A 12,634-nucleotide genomic window follows, 5' to 3' on the forward strand; every position below is an offset into this window, starting at 1 on the left:
CACCGGCAGTGTTAGAGAGCAAGAGAGTCTCACACTCAGCCCACCGCATCGTCAGAAGCATGTGACCAGTTTTAGTCCGATATGAGGCACTCCAAAGCAGCAAGAAATCCTCGAACGGACCCGCTCGTCACGGAGCTCAAGCGCGAACCGCCATCTCCCAGCAGCGCGCAAGCCACGCCCCCGACTTCCAGGAAGTTCTAAATTAAGGTATGCTTGCCTCCCAGCAGATCATTGACAGCAGCAGACAACACGTCCGGCCTACTGTTGTATGGTTATTTCCACTGAATCTGCATGATATTCTGTTCCTGGTTTAGACTGACTGATCTAAAGCCAGAGGGACAACACAAGATCCTGAATTTACCCATTTCAGATCGTACACTTTTCAGCTCTCATGCAGATGATGAAGTTTTCTATATGAAAACTGATGTGGCGACTCTGAAGGCTGTTGAGCTAGAAAGGAAAAAAGAGTACAGACTAAGGTAAAGGCCCTATGATAGGCTCTACTTACCTCAGAGGGTTGAAACTTCTCACTGGTCACACCAACAGCAGCAACAGCAGAGACAACCGTGCCACCCTCGTAGGTACTTAAGGTCAGCAACAACAACCTGCCCCAGCAGCAAAACCTACTGCCAAGGAACGATTTCCTTCATTCCTTTCTCTTTTGCTCACTCCAGTAGGGGCATACCCACAAGAGAGGCAGTGCTTAAGAACGGACAAATGGGTCTTGAATATTGTATAGAATGGATATTCCATCACAACAACCACACAATTGAATTATCAACTAGATTTGTTGCAAAGAGAAGCCAACATATAGCTACAGAATAATGAATGCAGTGGAAGTGGTTTCTTTTCACCAAAAAGGACTGGGAATTTATTCCCATTATTTCTGGTTCAGGAAAAAGAGTCAAAAGAGGAGTTCAGACCCATCCTCAGTTTGTGAATGTTGAATGCTTGCATTATACCACTGAACTACTCACTGCACCACTCAACTACATCTTAGAGACTGCATGTGTGCAGTATACCTTTAGGATGCTTACTTTCATGTACCAATTGCAAAAAATTATGCAAAATGTCTGTTTTGTAGTAGGCTCCAAACACTTTCAATACAAATTCCTGCCACTCAGACTGAAGTCAGCGTCACACACATTCGCAAAAAAGCATGGCTGTTGTTGCACCACATCTAAGGAAACACACATTTTTTGTCAACTCTTACCTAGGCGACTGGCTAAAGTTGCATTCTCAGACGAAGCTCTGAAGCATTTTCAAATATTCTTCGACACTCTTTGCAGTTTGGGTCTGGGGGTGAACATCAACAAGTCAGAAATCCACCCAGTGTGCACGATTAACTACCTCGGTGCAATACTGGAGACCCAACCTGCAAAAGTGTATCCTTCTTAGTATAGATTGTCATCTATCTGTCTCAAATGTCACGGTCTTTTGCATATTCATCACCCAACAACACAACAGATATCATCCTTGCTAGGGTTGATTGTGTCCTGTATATTCCCGGTCCTTTCCTCCAGGATTCACATTAGGCCTCTACAACAATGCCTAGAGGACGAGTGAAATCAGTTCTCATATAACTGCAAGAAGAAACTGAATCTCTCAAAATCACCAATTCAGTCCTTCCGATGGTGGGCCAATCTGATGAATTTAGTGATAGGGACGTCATTCCATCAGGAGCTCCCAGTAAAGGGTGGGAAGCTCACATGGGCCAATAAATGACACAAGGTTTATGGTCAGACAAAGAAAAATACCTACCATTTCATCTTACTAGAGTTAAGAACAGTTCTTATAGCCCTAAAATCATTTTTACATGAGATTACAACAAACTCCTTGCTTGTCCAAACGGACAACACAACAACAGTTTGCCTGGACAAGCAGGGATGGGCCCACTCAAGACCACTATGTCTAGAGTCTCAAGTAATTTAGAAATAGCTCATGGTGAGGAATCAAACAGTTACATCTGTCCCCCTACCAGATGTTCAATACCCAGAAACAGACTCCCTCCGTAGAATGAAGAAAATCATGACTAGGTTCTAAATGACAAGGTTGTAGATGAAATATTTAAAAACTAGGGCTATCTGCACATAGACCTGTTTACTGACACCAAAAAACAAGAAATGCTGAGATTATGTGTAGGAGGCTGGCTTAGTATATGGTGCACACTTATTTAAGTGAAGCACTTTGCACTAATACAGACAACCCTTATGGTGATGTTAGTGGTCTTAGACAACCATAGAAAGCTCTCTAAGTGGTAGCTATGGAGAACAGCCTTCGGGCTTAGTGCAGAAGGAGTTTTAATCAGCCTGTTTCACCAGAACTAATCATATAGTGTAGGTTAAATGAAAAAGAACCATACAGTGTAGTTATAAAAATAAGTATATTTATTATATACACTCACTAACACATTGGTATATCTCCTACCTGGAGATATAAACACAATACACACAATACTTCAAATGAAAACAGGTAAGTAAGCACAAATACACAGTGGTCTTCAGGGGTATACCAAACCATATACTAAAGAAGTGGAATGTGAACTGCGACTGAAGTTGGGACTTGGACCAGAAAACTCAGAAGAGCTGGGGACCCAAGTATCCATCCGAGGTAAGTACCCAGCAACCCCACGGAGGCTGTGTTCATAGTGGAAACACAGCTGTGTACTCAATGCAAGTCAACGAGGAAGTTGCGATTGAAGTTTACAAGCAGAAGGACCCTTCCCAGTGGACCCTGAGGAAACCCAGTGGAATATGCAAGGTTGGAGAGTCACCCCACCCGTGGATATGCCAGGAACCAGGATACCTACATCTGAAAGATGGGTGCATAGTTGCAAAGTGACTTCAGAAACAGCCGTAGACCACAATGGATGGCCTCAGTAAAGATGCCACTGGCGAAGAAGGTGAAAGAGTCCGGTGAAATCCAAGGATGGATTCTTGAAGAGAAGTACCTGCAAGCAGAGGGGACAGAGTCTAAGCCACTCGGGAGTGACTAGGAGGCACGGAAGACCAATGACCACCGATGACGGAAGATGCAGGAGAATTGACAGTGACCTTGTTGCTGCAGCTGTGAGGACCAGGCGACGCTGTGTAAGACCAGGAGCAGTTCACGAACTGTCCCATGTGAGAAGTCGAGAACCAGGGGTTGGTGTCCGGCAGGAGCACCAACAAGCCTTGGCAGCAGCAACAGACATGGTAAACGAAAAAGGTGTAACATTGGGACCAGCAAGGTCCAAGGAACTCACCAAGTGAAGGAGAGCCAGAGCAGCCCCCGAGCAAGCAGGGGAGCTCACTAAAGCCAATAACCCTCAAGAGGATCCACAGGCCGAAGGCGTAGGAGTCACAAGAGGACCTTGAGCAGCTCACCAAAGATGTGGGCCCACGTTGCAGAAGATGCGTAGAGGATGAAGACATTAGTAGGGAGAGATGCTGGAGGCTGGAGCTTCTTGTAGCCCAAAGATCTCTGGAAGACAACGTCAACAAGCCTTGGCAACGGCAAGTCGACATGGTGCACATGGCTTCTGTTCCAGCGCTTCCGATGAGGGATACTGGCCTCAAACTTGCTAGTAAGATAGTGCAGGCCTCAAGGGAGTTGCAAAACCACCACCTGTGTTGCTTAGCCTTTCGAAGTCTGTCGGACATCAGGAGCAGTAGACCTGTCAGCTTAGTTGCAGTACCTGCAGAAACAGGGAAATGACTCCTTCACTCCAGGGGATATTACTTTGGGTGTCCTTGATGCCCACAGGCCTAGAGAAGAAACTGGGTGAAGCACAGACGATGCAGAAGACCTGCAGGATGAAGAGACCAGGAGCAGCAGGAGTCTTCCTTGATGCAGTCTCGATTCCTAGGCAAAGTCCAACGAAGTGCCCGGGCAGTAGAAGTTGAAGTGGTTTTGAATCTGAAGAGCCACCCTCAGGAAAGCCCTTAAGTACCCTATGGAAAGAGTTGGAATGATTCAGGGATCCCTCCCAGAGGAGGGGCTGGACAGAGGGGAGGATACTCCCATGTCCTTAGTCCAGTTTCATGCCAGAGCAGGAGTCAACGGCTCCCTGAACTGGTTCCAACTGGAGTATGCAAGGAGGGCACCAAATGTGCCCTTCAAAGCAGTCTGGTGGTGTTAACAAGCGTCCACACCCCAGCCCAATACACTAACTCCTGTCTGGGAGGTGGTGATACCTCCCTGTGACAGTAAACCAATTCTACCTACCCCTGCTCGAGCTCAGCAGCAGGAGGGCAGAATCGTGTCCGTGGTCGGCAGCAGCACTAGCTTGCTGTTAGACCCTGAAAGGCTGGTACTGGGAATACAGGGGGGCTTCCTAGGGGAGCTCCCCAGTACATGGGATCCTGCATCCAACACTGTAATCTGTGTTGGGGTAGGATTCCAACATGTTTGATACCAAACATGACCGGTCTTGTTGCAGCCAATATATAGTTAGACTTCTCGTAATTGACTTGATGTCCAGTATATGTATTAAATGGCTGACCACACTCACAAAGCCTGGAGAATCGACTCCAGTGTTTGTAGTGGGTGTACTTCTCGTGCAGGGCACCCTCACACTTATAACCTAGCACCCTGTCTTCAGGATTGAAAGGCCTGCCTTAGGGGTGACTTATAGGTTTTAAGTGCAATTACTTCAGATATAAGAAAAAGTGTATCTGTTTTAAGGGGTGCTTAGCACCAACTCACACAGGCTGCAATGGCAGGCCTGTAGTCACAGTTTGAGTGGTCTCTCATGGGTCGCATAATACATGCTGCTGCCCATGGGAGACCCCTGGTGTACCTATGCCCTGGGTACCTTTGTACCATATACTAGGGACTTAGAAGGGTACAGCCGTAGCCAATTGGGAAGGTACCAAGGTACTTACCATAGTCAAATTAACGGAGAGAGCACAGTGACTGGAGTACTGATTCAGACTAGTCAGAAAAAAGTATAACACTGTCAAACAGTGGGGGTAACCATGAAAGCAGATCCTACTTTCCTACATTATGTCTCCAGATTTTACCAACCAGAGTCGAAAGAGGATACCATTTTGATAAATTTGTCAAAGAAATTTCAATACACATTTCCTCTGATACCCCTCAATCCAACGGTTCTGTTAAATTCTACCAGTTCAAGTCCAGAATGATAATGATAGCACCAGAATGACTTTGTAAGGGGTGGTTTATGGTCCGCCACTTATCTAAACATCCGCACACGAGACTGATGTGCAGATAGGATATCCTGTGTAAGTTTGGGGGTCCAGCTTCTGCAAGCCAACCTTCCATCATTGAACTTAGCAGCCTGGCTCCTGAATTCCTGTAATTTGACCATCTTAGTTTACCAGAAGACTGTATGGACATTCTACTAGAAGCCAAATGACCTTCCACTAGAAAATCCTATTCCTTCAAGTGGAAAAAGGTTTGCATTTGTTGCATTAAAAACAACCACAGTCTTTCCCTGTGTCAAGAAAATGTGGTCATCCCATACATCACTTTTTGTATTCTTTGGTGCATCACAAGACATGAACATACATGCATCATGACTTCTGCACTCATGCATATGCATCAGCATTCCATCTTAGAATGTCTTCCTGCGCTCGCATGTGTAACGGGGAACACGTACATCATGATGCATGCATATACATCGGTGTTCATCTTAGAATGGCTTTTCTTTTATAGAAATCCCATTCCAAGGTGACTGCCCTAGTGCCCACAGATGTCACGATTCGTTGATATCCATTTTGACATTAGCTGAAGCAATGGAAAAAAGAAGCCTTAGGACAGCCAGTAGTAGGCAATTTTACAACAGAGGTCCATTCGCTTTGCAATTGCTTATTTGCTTTCTTATGGCTTAAGTCGAATATGGCAGTTCCCATGCTAACATCCAAAAACATTTATTTTTGGGCACTCCCTTTAAAACTTTGAATTGTTCGACCAATCTAACACAAATTTGGCATGATGAAAAGTTGATGGACATACCCCTGTGAAAAAATGACTGATTTGCTTAGTCATTCCTCTAACTGAATGAAAGAATGTGCGTGTCTATAGCGGTCACCATTACATGTACAGTTCAAGTTATCCAATTGTTTATTCAGTACATTTGTTTGCATTCAAATGCTCATTTTGTGTTGCTTCTGATGTTCTACATGATATTCTTCTTCCAAAGAACTGCGGGCACATTTCCAACACTTCTTTCTTTTTGCAGGCCTATCCGTACAAAAAGAATCTAGTTTGGAAGGAAGCCAGAGTGGATATCCCTCCTCTGCTGAGAGGCCTTACTTGGGCCGCGTTACTTGCAGTGGAGGTAAGAACAATGACACTTCTGTATTCTTGCTTCCACTTCTCACCTCTATGGCTAATTTGAGTGCATTGTTTTCTGCAAACACCTTTATGATAGTAAGATTTTTAGAATAAGAATTTTGTGAGTATTGTTTCTTGTACAGTTTCTTATACTTCAATCATTCCCTGTCGTCATGCTTGGATTCCTCAGTAACAAAATAAATAGCAGTAACCAGCATTAATAATTATGATTGTAATACATAATGTAGTAGCACATTCACATCATTGCAATTTCCCAAATTTAAACATATATGCTTAGTGTGCGTAGAAATCCATGCTGACTAGATGTTGCTACTTGAAAATTAGCAAATTATTGCTCAAAAGTATGGTGCTGAGATACCAGAGTGTTAAATCTGGAAAGCTGATCTCATGCAATGGAGTCAGTAGCGGGGGAGTATTCAAACTTCAAAGAAACTAGTGAAAGCAATGTGCCTAATAGACACCAAAATGAAAGTGCAGGAAAATGCAGCCGTGACCGGCCAATATACATAATTTGGGATTTCCTCCCATTGAGGCTGAATAATCCATACTGGAGGTAATGCATACAATTTTTACTGAATGCATTGTCTTCCCAGAAAGGGATATGCTTGATATTGTATGCATCACCTATAAACGTTCCTCTATTCCCTGTGGATCGACAGAAACCCCCAACAGGACACTGTAATAGTGGCGGTCCTAAGCCCGGAACTCCAGAACTAAGTACTGTGCACAGCAGCCTCCCTGAAGGGATCACTCCAGATAGAGGGGAGCCGGCAGCCCCGACTCATGACTTGATTGAGTAAATGCAGTGCAGGCAACGGCAACTTCATGGAGCTGTAAATATGGGAATCAGGACTTCATTCTGGAATGTTGCAAAGGAATCCTTTCTAGGTGGACTGAAATTTGGAACTTAGCCTAATGGTTGCTGCTGAATGCCTTGCCGAACTGAGTCGGTTTAACGTCACAAGTTGCTCTCCTTATGGCATGGAATAGCATGACTTAGGCTACCTATCCAATCTTACCTTTCCCACTTTGCCCACTCTCCTATATTGAACAGTTTTATTTTAGATAAACGTTAGAGGTCTTTCTCTTAAATTGAAATAACTAATAGTTTTTTTTGCAGATAATATGTAGGTTGGTTTACTATTGGGGAAGGCCTGATATCTGTCAGGTAATAAAAACGATTTAAAACTACATAGCCAGTGAAACGTAATGTTACAACAAATATCCCTCGTACTCGTTTTGCATTAGGGGAATTGTATAGATGATATTAGCGGCAAGTATTGTTTAATTTAGGACCGCAAACAAAACAAACAGTAGACAGGAATGTGGCCAAGAGTAATTCCCAGTGGATAGGATTCATTTAAGCGTTCCACCATCACATTTTTGTTTTTCTCTTTGAAGCTTCTTTGATGTGGGCTACAGTTCACACATTTAACCGGACATTACATTAGAAGAAACTTCTGGAGATGGGTCTCTATGACCCAATATTACACATTTGTATTCAGCTTCACTCTGGTCTACTACCTGGTGCAGGGTAGAGAGCACTTAGGTCAATTGTTAGTGCCCAGAATTGTAGTTAATAATGGTCTTCAGGTGGCTTTACAATGTAGGTCCAGGAAAGCTGGATCCATGTCAGATTTTCAAGATAGTTAAAATAGTAAATGTATAACCAATTCATCTAAATGGAGTTCATCTTCCTAGTGAGTGGTTTTCTTAAATATCTTATTTGTATTTGATCCTCCTAGGCCTACATTGGGCACCAGTGGTTACAGCAAGTGCTCTTTCTTGTTTCTAGCTGGGATGCCACCCACATTAATGTCATGTAACTGCTTTGCTGCACAACTCAGTTATTCCTGTGTCTCAATCTTGCCAATTGCAGCTGACATGGTTGCTCTTGATCAAATAACTGTAAGGTTACAGATATTCTTAGGTAAGTTTAGTGACTTTGCAAGATTAACATTTTAATAAATGACTCTAAAAATAAACGAGCGTTGCTATGCTATTGAAGGATTTGTAGTATACCACTTAAATGTTACTCACATGGTTACCTATGAGCAAAAGATAAATCATAATAAATCTTATTGTTTTGTTATTCTATTTGCGCAAAATTAGTGGTGTTATGTAAACATTAAGGCTGAGGGCCAGATGAACGACTATTGTGATTTGCAACTTGCAAACTGCGACATTCTCGTTTGCGAGTGGTTTACCACCCTTCTGTGAAGGGTGGTAAACTGCAACTGTTTTGCGACCACAATTGTGGTCGCAAAACAGTCATACATGGCATTTGGGGTTGCTATTAGGAAGGGAACGCCCCTTCCTAAGAGCGAGTCGCAAAACTCTAGTTTGCGAGTCGCACATTTTTGCGAGTTGCAAAATAGGGTTTGTTAATGGCCAAAGGAATTTTTGCATGCGCAAACGGGTCTAAGACCTGTTTGCGCCAGCAAATATCCGTTGTACATCTGGCCCCTAATGAGATAAATCTCGAAATGTTACAAATTAGCTAAAACTATTCAATCTGTTTTACGGTGACCTTAGATTAGATTTTCCATGAAGGCATTAGTCTAACACTTGTCCATTATTGACTATGAATAGGGCATTATGAATGGTATATGGTGGTCCTTTAGTGGCGAACTTTGAAATGAAATTTTTACATAGAGCTTTGACTCTATATGAAGGCAGTAGGTAGCACTTCAGGACGACCTTCAGGGGTCTGGTAACATTGGTATCTACCAAAATTGGCTCAAGTATTTAAAAAAAAATACATTTTATTTCCATTTATTTACTTCTACATTGTCTTCGAACCACCCTTATATTTTTCTTTACTTCTTGTTTCTCTACTTCATATCTCATCAGTATGTTACTGTACATCTGGTAAAATTGGCTGAAGTATATGGGAAATTCAGACACAGTGTAGTTGGCGGCTTGCTTGTGGGATTAAATTGACCGGTGCATGTACGGGGTAAAATGTATTATTATCCTGAACATCTATGTGCATGTAAGAAGTTTTTCTAATTATAAGGAAACCGTAGAAGTGTTAAAGGAGGATGTGGCTAACATACTTGCACAGTACCCTAAGGATCTGATCATTCTGACAGGGGACTTCAAACACAAACTGCTGTCAGAGAGTGTGGAGGAAAAGTATGTGGACTGTTTAGCTGCTGTTAATATACAATGTGTCCGCTCCGCACCCAATGAGGCCTTAGGGAGAGATGCAGCTTTATTAGATTTCCTAATGTCAAATGGCTTTGTGAGTCTAAATGGTCGAGCACCTGGGGGCGTGCTACAAGGAAACGTTCCAGTATGGTGATCAGAAATGCCCAATCAGTTATGTGTTCGTACAGCTAAGGGCCTTCAATCTGATTAGAAAATTCGAGGTGCTCCAGTTGGAAGGGAGTGATCAATACCCATAAGTGCTGCCTTTAATTTGGGTATTGTATCAAGGCAGACGAGGTTGGATGCTGGAAGTGTCCGCGAACTAGGCTGTCAGAAAAGCACAAAAGTCATTTAAAGGCTCTGCAGCTTAATTATGCAGGGCTAATAGCTGGAACGGGCACCTTTGACCTACTATCCTGGTAAGTTGAAATAATAAAAAAGGTTGTCGCTTGCTTAAAAGTAGAAGTGTTGACTTATAACTCCGCACCAAAAAAATTTAATCTATAAAGAATGATAGGAATTGTTGGTTTGACAAAGAGTGTAGGATTTTAAAAAGCAACATTCGTAAGCTCGAAAGGCACACCAGTCTTTCAAGAAACAATAAAGGAGCACTACACCTTTGTAGTTTAAAGAGTAAATATACAAATCTTGTTGCCAGGAAAAAGTGGGAATCAAATGTAAAATGTTGGGAAGCAATGAGGGAGACCATAGAGTCTAAAAATATAAGGACATTCTGGAGGCTGGTGCCTAGTGGGATGGGAAATTGCCAGAGCCAAATGTCGGGTCCCGTAGGTGAGTTTGTATAGGTAGAATTCCTGGAGGAGACTTACAACAAGGTTGCCATAGCTGTGTAGCGCCCTATGAGATTCCTTATTATTAAGGAGACTACAGAGTGCTTCACAGAGCTGGCAATTAAGAAAACAATCGAAATGCTAAAACTTACATGCATGGGCTGCCGGTCCGGACAACTTGCTTGCAGTCACAATACAAGCATTTGCAATGCAAAAAGGTCTCGCATTAACGAGAATTTAAGCTATTGTTAATGCATTTACTTAAACTCTTGCAAATGCAAGAGTTATTGCATTTCAAATATTTTTTTTTTACTGGCGCCCATAGGGCGCTTTCACATTCGGGAAGGCCATGCCCCTTTCTTTAGACAAGCTGCGTCTAAAGAAAGGGGCGTGTTTGACCTTGAAGTGAAAGAGGCAGCATGGGGGCTTTGACCCAAAAAAGCATCTGTGTGGCAAGTTGACAAACAGTTTTTTTTTTAAAAGCGCTCATGCCGCGTTATCACTTTAATGTCGGACGCGAAGCTTTCTTTAGACTCGGTTTCTGTAAAGAAAGGGGTGTGCCCCCTATGAATGTGAACGCGCCGCTTGAGCGCTAGTAAACAAATAAATAAGTACGCGCTAAATGCGGACTGGGCTGCTAAAATAAATAAATAAAAAAATGCGGCAGCTATAGTTAAAGCGGACCGCCATTAGTAGAAATTTAAATAAAAGTGGACGGCGTGCTGCGAGGTAGTGGGTGGAATAGGGGAAGACCATTAAATAAAATAGTGCTTACCGACTTATAAAGCAGACCATGTAACAACACCTGTAAAAGGTCCTGTCGTTATGGGAGGTAACAAATGCAGACAAGGCGGTACCAAGGAGGGACCAACAAGCCTAATAACTACTCGGAAGCCAGCGTTTACGAAGGACAATGACACAAGCCAATTAAAAATATGGGTGGAGAGTGAATGGAGCTTCACAGCCATACTCCACTACTGCATGCCTTACAGCAGCGCATGCGCTGCCCAGGCTCGACCTAAAATGCAAATACTTCATAGTGGACAGTCTTGTTTTATACCCTCTTCTAAGGAATACTCTCGACAGCAATATTTCCGGATAGTTGGAAGGGAGCAGTGATCAAGCCGATATACAAAAAAGTCGAGTACACCCTCCTGGTGCATTACAGACAAAATAACCTCTTGGACATAAGTGGGAAAGGTTTCTCAAAAATCTATTTAAGGATGCTAAAGGAGTGGGTTGAAGCAAACTCTATCATCCCTCAGGGACAGGGTGGTTTCAAGGAGAACCACTCAGCGATTGATCATTGTTTTAGTTTGTGGGCCATTGCCAAGAAATCTATAGAGCTGTTTGGGGTCCTGTATTGTTGTTTTGTAGACTTTAGTTCTGCATTTGATTCTGATGATCGAACTTTGCTATGGGAAGCATTATTGGCTTACAGGATCCCAAAAGATTTGCTTTTAATGCTGCAAGAATTTCATAGGGATAACTGGGTCCAGGTGGAACTGGACAGCGAAGGCTCCCTAACCAAGAGAATTAATATAAAAAATGGCTTGAGACAAGGGTGTGTACTGGCACCTACATTATTTTCCCTCTTCCTGGCCAATCTCCCAAAAGTCCTCAGTTTATCCAATGTGTTTAGTCCGAAAATGAATGGTGTGCATATTAGCTGTCTGTTGTATGCAGACGATTCATTGATTTAAGACCACACAGGAGTTGGTCTTCAGGGAAAATGACATATTTTAGCTGAATATTGTAAGGAGAAAAAATTTAAACTAAACATGGAAAAGACCAAAGTATTCCCAATAGAGAAGCAATTGAAAAATATGGCCTGAGAAATAAATAAAGTTAAACTAGAAAGAGTTAACAAATACAAATATTTAAGTGTGTGGTTCTTCCACGATTTAGGATGGAAAGATCACCTGGCGCTTCAAACAATCTTGGGGCTGAAGAATTGTAATTAACGCTAAGAGGGGCCTTCCATGCAACCGATGCTGGTGGCCTATCAGGCCATGATACGGCCACAATTTCAGAATGGTGCTGAGGTGATAGGCTTAAGGGGCAAAAGAGTTGGGATCTTAAAGAAGGAGGGTGTTGCAGGCAGTTAGAGTGGAAAAGGGCCTGACGGGGTGGATGCATTTAGCACTGGTAAAGATTATAAAATTTTGGATAAGAATAGAAAGTGTGGAAGTCCCCAAAATCTCCCTGTTATGTAAAATGGAGATAGTATGTGAGCTCAATTGGGACCAGGGAGTAAGAGGGAGAATTCAAACCTGTTGTAAGGAACTAAAAATAGAATTAGCAGAAGGTACTAATGCAATAAGGGTGAGTAAGGAGGAGTTGAAAAGAATACCAAAGCAGGTCTCCAGGGAGGAGGATCTTTTATATTT

General features: G+C 42.8%; 1 protein-coding gene across 2 annotated transcripts in view; it reads left to right on the forward strand.

Annotated features, from left to right (window-relative positions):
• TBCK (TBC1 domain containing kinase) overlaps positions 1-12,634 on the forward strand; it is a 1,508,203-nt gene that overhangs the window by 478,211 nt on the left and 1,017,358 nt on the right. For both annotated transcript variants that reach the window (XM_085641401.1, XM_085641402.1), the window contains exon 15: positions 6,185-6,283. In XM_085641401.1, the coding sequence (XP_085497527.1) occupies positions 6,185-6,283 (99 nt within the window). The remainder of the gene's footprint in view (positions 1-6,184; positions 6,284-12,634) is intronic.

This window comes from Triturus cristatus, chromosome 2_2 (assembly GCF_964204655.1).
Source record: "Triturus cristatus chromosome 2_2, aTriCri1.1, whole genome shotgun sequence".
In the NCBI taxonomy this organism is placed as follows: domain Eukaryota; kingdom Metazoa; phylum Chordata; class Amphibia; order Caudata; family Salamandridae; genus Triturus; species Triturus cristatus.